Source organism: Apaloderma vittatum, unplaced genomic scaffold, assembly GCF_000703405.1.
Source record: "Apaloderma vittatum isolate BGI_N311 unplaced genomic scaffold, ASM70340v1 scaffold38485, whole genome shotgun sequence".
NCBI lineage: Eukaryota > Metazoa > Chordata > Aves > Trogoniformes > Trogonidae > Apaloderma > Apaloderma vittatum.
This window is the reverse complement of record NW_009718324.1, coordinates 1-10,121: the sequence shown is the minus strand read 5'-3', so window position 1 is coordinate 10,121 and position 10,121 is coordinate 1. Positions and strand designations below refer to the sequence as shown.

General features: G+C 55.5%; 2 protein-coding genes across 2 annotated transcripts in view; one reads left to right on the top strand and one right to left on the bottom strand.

The window, feature by feature from the left end:
- Positions 1-7,268, top strand: part of SNED1 (sushi, nidogen and EGF-like domains 1) — a gene marked incomplete at its 5' end in the record, with an annotated part of 20,093 nt that extends 12,825 nt beyond the window's left edge. Inside the window, 13 exon segments of the mRNA XM_009870201.1 lie at positions 10-119; positions 735-1,031; positions 2,256-2,439; positions 2,525-2,637; positions 3,147-3,425; positions 3,835-3,976; positions 4,142-4,224; positions 4,832-4,918; positions 5,168-5,284; positions 5,773-5,811; positions 5,814-5,859; positions 6,910-6,993; positions 7,232-7,268. Of these exon segments, the coding sequence (XP_009868503.1) occupies positions 10-119; positions 735-1,031; positions 2,256-2,439; positions 2,525-2,637; positions 3,147-3,425; positions 3,835-3,976; positions 4,142-4,224; positions 4,832-4,918; positions 5,168-5,284; positions 5,773-5,811; positions 5,814-5,859; positions 6,910-6,993; positions 7,232-7,268 (1,618 nt within the window).
- A 2,474-nt stretch (positions 7,269-9,742) lies between these two features.
- On the bottom strand, positions 9,743-10,102 carry MTERF4 (mitochondrial transcription termination factor 4; the record flags this gene model as incomplete). Its single annotated transcript, XM_009870200.1, has 1 exon — positions 9,743-10,102. A coding segment is annotated over one exon (360 nt), but the record flags the coding sequence as incomplete, so codon positions are not given.
- Positions 10,103-10,121: the final 19 nt, after the last annotated feature.

Genomic DNA, 10,121 nt, shown 5'->3' with positions numbered 1-10,121 from the left:
CGCACCCAGTGCCCCGTGCTTCCCCAGCCCCTGTGGGAGCAGAGGCTACTGCCTGCCTGGTAATGGCACCTACGGCTGTACCTGCAAAGTCAGCTACACAGGCAAGAGCTGCGAAAAAGGTAAAGGTCCTCAGTAGTCGCACCGGGATGTGGCATGAGACTCAACAGTAGCCACTTCCTGAGAGGGGCTCATCACCATCTGGGACCAGCAGCAATTCTTGAGGCGAGCGGGGCTTTGCCTCTGTGGGGGAGGGCAGCTTGGGCCCCACCGATGCTGTGGGGGCAGGTGCTGGCACGCTGAGCTGCTGCTCCAGACACCAGGCTCAGCATGAGGATGCTGGAGACAGGTTCCCAGGCCCGCTGCAGCCATGGTGATCCTTTGGATGCCCTCAGGAGGGGAGACTGAGGCATCTGAGGGAAGCCTCTTGCCACTGGTGCTGGCCTCCTCAGGGCCTCTTGCCCCATCTTGCTGGCGCCCTAGGCCTGGCAGGCGGTGTCAAGCACTTGGCCACAGGTGGTGTCAGGTTGCAGCACCTGGGAGTGCTCCCAGTGCCCTGGCTCCTCCCATGCCTACTGGGCCACTGCTGACACCTGCAGGGCCACTGCCAGGCACACCAAGGGAGAGAGTGAGGGCTCTATCCTTGATCACTGCTGCTCTGCCTCTTGCTGCCAGGGTCTGTTCTCTAAAGATTCATGGCGTTACCTCTCCCCTTTGCTTTTGCCCACACCCTGAAGAATTGCTGCCACCAACCTCATTAAAGGTGGAAAGGGTGGAGGACACTGGTGTATTGATTTCTTGGCATCCACCTGAGGACACAGCTGCCAGGCAACTCATTGACGGCTACGCCGTGACGTACGTATCCCTCGACGGCTCTTACCGCAGGACAGATTTTGTGGACCGAAGTCGTTCTGCCCACCAATTGCGGGCACTAGCCTCCGGCAGAGCCTACAATATTTCTGTCTTTTCAGTCAAACGCAACGTGAACAACAAGAATGATATCAGCAGGCCCATCATGCTCACCACGCGCACTAGTGAGTAGTGTCCCTGGGGGAAATGTGGTCATGAGCATGTGTGGTCCCTGCAGGCGCCAGGGCTTGTGCCGCCTCCTCTCCACCACTGGCTCCAGACTCAGCCTGGGCCTGTGCTGAACCCTGCAGGTTTGGTGGTGAAGATCCTAAACTGATCAAGCGGGGGTCCTTTGGAAGGTGCTTGGCATAGAGAATTGCTTTTCTCTTTGCTGTGAGTAAAAGGGAACTGAACCACCATGACTCGCTGGCTCCCGGCCCAGGGACTGGTAGGGGAGTCACCAGCAGTCACTGCTCCCTGATCCTGTTAATCAGGGCCAGGCTGCACCAGTTACTCCTTGCCACTGGGCCCAGGGTAGCAGAGGTCCCCAGTGCAGCTTGGCTGAACTGGAGAAGCCCCTATGCCAGCTGGGAAGGGCAGTTTTTGCCACCAGTGAGCCCTGTAGGAAAGTTGCCTTGCTGTTCCCCTATGATTGGCATGGGAACGTGTCAGAGAGGGCAGAGGGCGGCAGGGATGAGGGAAGTATGGGAGGGATGCACGGTGATGCCTCTTGGAGGGCCACGGGCAGGTGGAGCAGCTGTGATCCCGCTTTCTAGGATAGGCTGAGTACAAACTGAGGATGAAGGGGATTAGGTCTAGAAAAGTTGCCCTCTAACAAGTGGGGGATGGTGGTAGGAAGGCCTGCAGGCTACTTCCCCCCACGTGGGCTGAGACCAAGTGAAGCCTAGGGGAGGAGAAGGCACATGTGCTGCTGGGCACAGTGGGGGTCTACAGCCCTGGCCATGGCATCCTGGCAGGTCTTGAGGCAGGGCCAGATGCTTGATGTAGTGAAGGCCAGGCTCAGGATGGCTGCCTGGGATGTGTGCTTAGGGCCAGGCCCAGGTACTGTGGCCCTTTTTGGAGCTGGTGGTAGGGGGCTAGGATCAGAGGAGGACAGCCCCTAGGGTGCTGCAGATGACACATGGTCTTACAGGCAGGGGGACAGATGAGCCTCATGCTTGCCTGCACCTTATGCTTGCCTGCACCTTATGCTTGCCTGCACCTTATGCTTGCCTGCACATGGTGAAGATGGGAGAGCATGAGTCTAGCAGGACAGGTGGTGTTGGCTGCTCCCACTGAGGATGTCAGTTCAGAGAGGCAGGCAGGACTCCCCTTGTGGAGATGTGAGGAAAGGACAGTGAGCCATTGATGACCAGTGACCCACAGCCTTCTCTGCTTACTCTGGCCAGGACCGCGTCCGGTGGAAGGCTTTGAGATCATGAACGTGACAGCCAGCACTATCACAGTGCAATGGGCTCTCCACCAGCTCAAGCACTCCACTGTCAGTAGGGTGCGTGTCTCCATCCGCCAGCTGGGAGACCTGGCAGACCGCATGGTGGAGCTGAACAGCAGTGTGGCCAAGTACACTTTCCTGTGAGTGGGGCAGCAGGTGGGCATCAAGCCAGCCCTCCAGGGCTACCCAGTTTACCCCTTCCCATCTTGCCTTCTTTTTCCACAGGGACCTGCAGCCAGGAGAGAGGTACATCATCCACGTCACAACACTGAGTGGCCTGAGGACAGAAGACCACCCCTCGGAGAGTCTGGCCACAGCCCCCTTCCATGTGTGGACTAGTGAGTGGTGTTCCTTTTGCCACCTTCTGCTACTGCATGGGCCCTGGGACTTGGCAGGCATAGGCTCGTGGCCATGGCTTGCGGCTAGCAGGAAAGCTGCAGAGAGCACAAGGTGCGAAAGCTATTAGCCTGTTTGGCCAGCACAGCAGGTAGGAGGCATGTAGGGAGCCCTCATAAAGGGCAGGCAAGGCAGTGGCCTGTCATCCCCTGCCAGATGTTCACTACCTAAGACCAGAGATCATGCCCATGCAGAGCGTACATGGGCCTGATTCATCCCCTGCTGGAGGGTGAGGGCCAGACCCAAGTGCAGTGAGACCCTGCCTGCCTTGGCAGGGACCCAGTGCTGAGCATCCCCTCCCAGTGCACTGCACAAATAGAGCTGGACTGAGGGCTGGCCAGGTAAGGTGGGGTTCTGGCAGGCTATAAGGTGGCATGTGAGTCAGTAGGGCTGTAACCATTCAAGCACATCAGTGTTGACCCCTTCTCTCCCAACCTCCTGCCTGTCCCAGGGCCTCTACCTCCGCAAAATCTCACTGCCTCCCGTGTCACCGCCACCTCTGTGTCTATGGCATGGGAGCAGCCACCTACTGGGGCCGTGGAGGGGTACATCATCAATGTCACTACCGCTCAGAGTGTGAAGAGCCGTTATGTGCCCAATGGGAAGCTCGTATCCTACATCGTACGGGACCTACTCCCCTGGCAGCGGTACCGCCTATCTGTGACAGCTGTGCAGAACACAGAGCAAGGCCAAGTGCACAGCGAGCCCATCCACCTCTACATCACCACCTGTGAGTGCCTGGCTCATGAGGGCTTGGGTGCTGCTGTTTTGCTGCAGCATGAGGGAGATCATGGGCTAATGAAGCAGGGCAGGGGATAGGAAACTAGTTGACCAATAAAGTAACAAGCCCAGCAGCATTTGCTGCCCCAGAACAAGGTGTCTGCAGCAGTCTGCGAAGACAGGATGCAGGTCCACTGCAAAGGGAGGTGGGGGTTGCAGGGTGCTGTCTCCATTGATGGAGGGCAGATGCAGAGTTTCAGCTTGGTGATGCTTCATGAGGACTGGCACTCAGCCCAGGCAGTGGAGAGTGCACGTGTCCCTAGACAGCCCTAAATGGCAGCCTGGGGACTGGCTGGAAGATGGGTTGCTGTGCTGACTCATAGCCTGCTTCCTACTAAGCCTAATGCTTTGATCTGCAGTGCAGAGGGATGGGGCTCCAGAGAGGCGAAGCCAAGCTGGACACCTCCGGGTCCTGCGCAACAGGCTGCCCCCAGCTTTCCTACCTGAACTCCACTTGCTAGGTGATCATAACACAGCTGAGGAGCCTTCACCAGCCCCCAGGTAGGAACTGCTCCAGTACTGGCTCCTGGGCCAGCGTTCTGCCTAAGCATCAAGCTGAGCACACAGGACTTGCATGGACCAGCAAGTGCTTTATCTGGCTGCCTCCAGCCCTAGGTAGCTATGGCCTGGGCTGTGCCCTGTACCCTCATGGCTTTTCTGTCCCAGGTTCACTGAGCTGGTGGATGGCAGAGGGAGGATCAACACCAGGTTCAGCACTGCCCTGGGAAAATCCATCACTGTAAAGACGCGTAAGTGCTCTGCTGCCTTTCTGATCCCCTCTTGTCACCAAGTAGTATCTCTAACACCTCCCCCCAAGTCAAGGTGACAGCTGGGCAGGCTCTTGTAGGGTAGAGCCCTCTCGCCTCTCCCTGGGCAGACAAAAGTTTGCCCTGCTTGCCTAGACCCCTGCCCAGAGGGAGGAGTGACGTAGCCAGTCAGGGTGCCTCGAGAGAGACCCTTGCTGATGGAAGGTGATGCTGGCTGCACTGTGGACTAGCTTTCTCCCTTGCCAGCAGCGGGCACACAGGCAGTGATGCTGTAGTCCTCTAGTGCAGCCCCTGCCTGCCCAGCAGCCTCAGCCCTCACTTCCAAGCACGGTGTCACATTTGAGGAGCGTGCCTAGGACTCCCTGAACATCTCCACTCTGTCCCTGCCTCCCCAAGGTTCCATGTCCTGCATCATTCCATGAAACATGAGGCAGTCACACTAATTCTAGAGGTGCCAGCTGGGAAGGGCTAAACCACTGACTTGGGCTTGATTAGCCCCCAATACTGTGAGCAGGCTGAATCTTATTGGAGGGGCTACCTTTTGATCTGGTCCTGGCCGAAGGTGACACTTGACCCTCTTGTTGCCCAGAGCCAGAGGTTCCAGTGAAGCTGGAGAATGTGGAGATGTCCAGCCAGGACAGTCTGGCACTGCAGTTTCGCGAGGCAAAGAGCAAGAGTAAGTCCAGGAGGAGACACGTGAGCAGCAGAGACCCAGCCCAGGCCCTGCAGACAGGTAGAGAGCTCAGCACCAGCCTATTCTCATGTTGTCCTGCCAGAAAACACACAAGGGCTATGGCATAAGTCCATGCTGGCTGCCCCATCTCTGCTCACTTACAGCTCTCCTCAGGAGCACCCTAGCATGCTGGGTAGGGTGGACAGGGCTGCTTTGTGGTTGTAGGACATGAGAGCTATACATATTTTGCAGGTAAGGGGCAGAACTGCTTCATGAACCCCTGCAGGAATGGAGGCACCTGCACCAGGGATGCTGAGTCCTACCACTGCAACTGCCGCCTGGGATTCAAGGGCCAGCTCTGTGAGCTGGGTGAGTGCTGCACTGCTGCTGGAGGGCTGAGCTCTCTCCTGCAGGCAGAAGACATGTGCCTAGTCTGGCAAGCTGTCCCAGTCACAGGTTGCAGGCCACTGAGCATACTGTGTCAGAACCCAGCTCCTCCTGGCTGAGGGGTCTCCCACCCACTAGACTGTTGTGCTGTACCAACAGTGGAGAGAGGAGCTGGGCACTGCTCTTGCTAGTTTGGCCAGATCTGGGAGCAGACGTCTGCTCCCTACTTCTAGCTGAGCCCTCTGCCAGCCAGCCTGGCAAGCCAGGCTCTTCTGCCCATGTAGTAGTTATCTGGGCACTATGAGGCAGGGCACTTTGCATTTCCTGGTGGGTTAGCTCTGTTGAGCCCATCCCACGAGAACTGCAGAGGAGAAGCTGAGGGGGCCTGACTGGCCCCTTGCCATGAGGTACAGGCAGGCAGGGCAAGAGACAGGCTTGTTGATAGCTCCCCTCTTGTGTTCCTCAAGCAGTCTGTAACAAGACTCAACAGTTGTGCACGTGAGTGTACTCAAAACCAAGTCATTCCCTGTGTGGGAAGGAGGCACCTGCCACTACCTGTGAGTACTGCCTGTGGGTTGTGCTCACCTCTTCCCTTTATGTTCAGAGACAGGGATGCCACCCCACAACTCAGCTCCAGGGAAGGGAGAGTAAGCATGAGGCCATCTCAGACCCTGTCTGGCAGCTGCCAGGTGGCTGCAGCTGCCCCGTCCCCAGCACAGGCTGAGCAGATTTATGTACCCTCAACTCCCAGGACTGTGTTTCAGGGCAGGGTGTTGCTGAAATGACAGCCCTGTAATAAGCATTCCCCACTTATGTAGCAGCAAGGTTTGATTTGGCGTGTATGACCCCCAAGCAGCAGTAAATCCTCTGCCTGCCAGCCTAGCACCTAGCGGCCTCTTCACCCGCAAGCAGAGGGCTGGGGCTAGGCCTGCTGCAATGAAAGGGCATGGAGGCTTCTGCTCTGGCCCCTGCCACCTCCAGCTTTCATATGATGGAGGCATAAGGACCTAGATGTCTGGGGGTCTTCTCTTGGGCATAGCAGGCTCAGCCCTATTCTTGCAAAGGCAAGCTACTGCAGCCTTGAAGAAGTTGGAAAGGATCTTTAGAGATCATCTAGTCCAACCCTCCAACAAAACCGGGTCACCTTGGGCAGGCCACAGAGGAACTCATCCAGGTGGGTTTTGAAAGTCTCCAGAGGCAGAGGGTACACAGCCTCTCTGGGCAGCCTGTGCCAGTGCTCCATCACCCTCACAGTGAAGAAGTTTCTCCTCATGTTGAAGTGGAACTTTTCATGTTCTAGCCTACACCAGTTATTTCTTGTCCTATTACTGGGCACCATTGAAAAGAGACTGTCCCCTTCCTCTTGACACCCACCCCTCAGGTATTTATAAACATTAATAAGATCCCTTCTCAGCCTTCTCTTCTCAAGACTAAACACCCCGTGTTCTCTGTCTTTCTTCATAGGATAGATTTCAAGTCCCTTAATCATCTTCATAGCTTTCTGTTGGAATCTCTCCAGTAGACCCCCCAGACTCCCCCCTTCACACTCATAAAAGCAAATCTGTCCCTGTTACTTCCTACAACTTGCTACTCTAATGTATGTGTAGGTACAGGAGAATCTGCGAGGTACAGCAGGATGTCTGCTACAAGGAGAGCTGTGAGAGCACCAGTTCCAAGAAGACAACCAGCAGGTACAACTGAGCATGCTGGCCTTTCTGTGGCCCAGGACAGGAGGATGCAGCCAGCTGGTGTCACCCAGTATGTGCAGGGGTACCTAGGCTGGAGGTGGACTAGGAGAGGGGTGTAGGTGCCCCATGTAGAACAGAATACAAAGATCACATGATCAAGGCTCAGATACCAGCTCTGGGTGCCCTCCTTGTGAGTGACAGTCAAGGGGCACAAGACTGATGGTGCTCTCTTCTCTTTCAGAAAACCAAGCAACAGTCACACACTGAAGAAGCTGTAGAGTAAGTACCTGTTCCAGGCCTTCCTTAGCTGTGGGCAGAGACAGTCTCCTGCTTTTGGTTGTGCTTTTGGTTCGTGAGGAGAAAGTTGGAGGCCAGAGCCCACGCTCATGCTGCCATGTTAAAGAGGTGTGAGGGTTCTCCAGGTGCTCTGCTGATCAGGCTCCTGGCTGTGGCTGGGGTGGGGAAGGAGCAGAAGGCAATGCTCTGCTTCCCCACACCTCTGCAGCCCTGTGAACAAGAGACTCCTGCACAGAGAGGGGCCCAAGCACTGCCTGCCTGTTGCAAGGCAAAGGCTGGAGCCCTGGAGGGGGCAGGTTCCCTTCTCCCAGGCTGAGCTGGGCACACAGAGTGGGGAGAGGCGGCTGTGGGGCTTTTGGGGGCCTCTGCAAGCCAGCTCATTCTTCTTCTGCTCCTTCACAGGGTTCAAAGCAGTAGAAGCTTCGTCTTTCCACATCTAAGGGCGTTTGAAACATGAGGAAGATCACATCAGCTTACTAGCTTAAACACAGCAGAGGAACCTTCCTGCCTGGTGTCAGTCTCTCCTTCTCCTCCAGCCCGTTAGGGACACGCAGCCAGACTGGTGCGTGGAGCAGCGTTCCCTTCCCTCCGCTGGACCAGCACTGCCTTTGCTCTGTTTGCCTTACTCCAGCTGCCTCTCTACCCCCAAGGAGCCGAATGCCAGTGTACTGCAATGGCTGGCTGACTGCGCCTCGAGAGGCAGCCCTGCTCAGCCCACCCAGCTGCTCTGCATGAGTGACAGGCTCCCAGCTCTGCTCAGGCATTGTCACTAGCATCTGCACCAGCCTCTTCTCGTAATCCGAGGTTATAAATTACCTGACTCCCAAATAAAACAGTTTAATGCAGACTAAAAGCCTTAGCTATCACCTGAACTGTGGCTCACAAAAATCTGGTTGGAGGAGACCTTCCCTATGTAGATGAGCTAGTGGGCAGGGAGGCAAGCACAGGCAGTGGGGGCACATCCCTGTCTCCTCTGATCTCACAGGGGAAATTGAGGCAGCTTCTACTGCCTGCCCTTTTTCTTTGCTTTGTAAGTAGTCCCTGGTTTTAACCAAAATTCCATCTCAGAAAGCAACAGAGCACCTAGAAAGAATTTTTAAACTGATCTGCAGGGTGAAGTTTGTCAGCTGAGGTGTAACACCCCACCTGTTCTGTCACTGATCACTTCCAAGACAGTGCAGGGCACAGCATGGGCTCAGTGAGGAAGCAAGCTCTGTGTGCCATTCCCCTGAGCTGCTCAAAGGGCTTGTATACCCCCTGGCACCAGCTGGGGCTGAGGTTCCAGTGCTGTGTTGTTTGTGGAGAGTACTGGTATGCAGTGGCTGCCCCATGGGCTGTGGCAAGGCAGGCAAGGAAAAAGCGTAGCTTAGAAACACTCCTAGATTTTGTGAATTTGTATGACAACGCTAGTTAAACATAGATTTGTGTATTAACATACACATTGTATATTATAAATTAATACATACCAGAGATATATCGCAGTTATGGTATAGAGCGTTATTTCCCTGTCAGTGTGTGTGCGGGGTACCCTGGTGAGGCAGCCTGCCCCTCCAGCAAGCATTGCAGGGCACTTTGTTGTTCAGCCACACATGCTGAGCTGCAGCCTGGAAGATGCTCTTGGAGCAGAACAGTCCTAGGAGTTTTGGTGCTCCTGGGAGCAGTAAGAGTGCTTGGCCTCGAGGAGTGGCTGCTGAGGCATCTAGGAGCAACAGGGCCAATGTAAAGCCATGACCATCTGGCCCCTGTGATGCTCCCCTCCTACACAGGCTCTAGCTTTGCTGCCAGAAGAGAATCAGTTGGAGATGAACATGTCTCACTTTTCCTCCAAGGCTGCCTGATCCTGTTCCAGTCTCTGCTGCAAGGTGAGCACAAGAGTATTTCCTACCCAGGGCAGGAGAAGAAGCCAGCCCTTGCCTGGAAGAGCAGGGCAAGGGGAAAGCCAGACCAGCCTCTCCTGTCCACGAGGGAGGGGAAGGGTTTGGGGTTGTTGTCAAAAAGCCTTTGTACTCCAGCCGGGTCAGTCATGAAACCAGTGCCAGCACAGGCTGTGGAGGTGACCCTACTCTGGGACAGTCATATTTCACCACAGTCCCTGGGCACAGCCAGCACTGCCATGGGGCCTGTCACCACAGCAAGGGGAAGTGTGGCCCTGCTGCCTCCCACCCTATATCCTCCATAATATGTAATGCAACCAGCCTTGTCAATAAATTAGTTATTTTGGTTTGATTTTTTTTTAATAAAAACTTATGGAAACTGGATAAAGTAGTTGGTCAATAAGGAAGAACGAGGGTCAGTGTTGCATTCTGATATACAGGATTTATTGCTGCCCCTCACTGAGGCCCTGCAGTCACCATGGCTCAGACCTGTGTTGTGTGGAAGCCCACAACACCTATGAGTGCAGTGGGGCTGTGGAATGCACCAGCACAGGGCAGCCTGGGTACTGTGGAGCCTCATCTCAGTTCCAGGCTTGATTACTTCCTTCACTGGCCAAGTCTTCGTATTCTGTTGTGTATAGGGCATCCCTGTGCTCCTCCTCTTCTTCCTCCCTTTCTTGAGCCAGCAGCTTCTTGAAGACCTCGTACTCCTCTGAGGTGGACAGGGCCAGACTGGCCAGGAAGTCTTTCTCTGGAAGCTGAAGGATGTCCTTCAGCTTTGGGTTGCTGGTTTGGGTCTGGCCTTTGTGTGGGGTCTCATAGAGCCCCCGGCGCTCCAAGAAGATGTGCCGGTTTCTGAGCTCGGCAAAGGGCATTCGAAAAAGCCGGGCCTTCACCATCTCCTTCTGCTGGACCCCCATCCTGAAGTATGCGTACTGTGGGTGGGACAGGGTGTTTCAC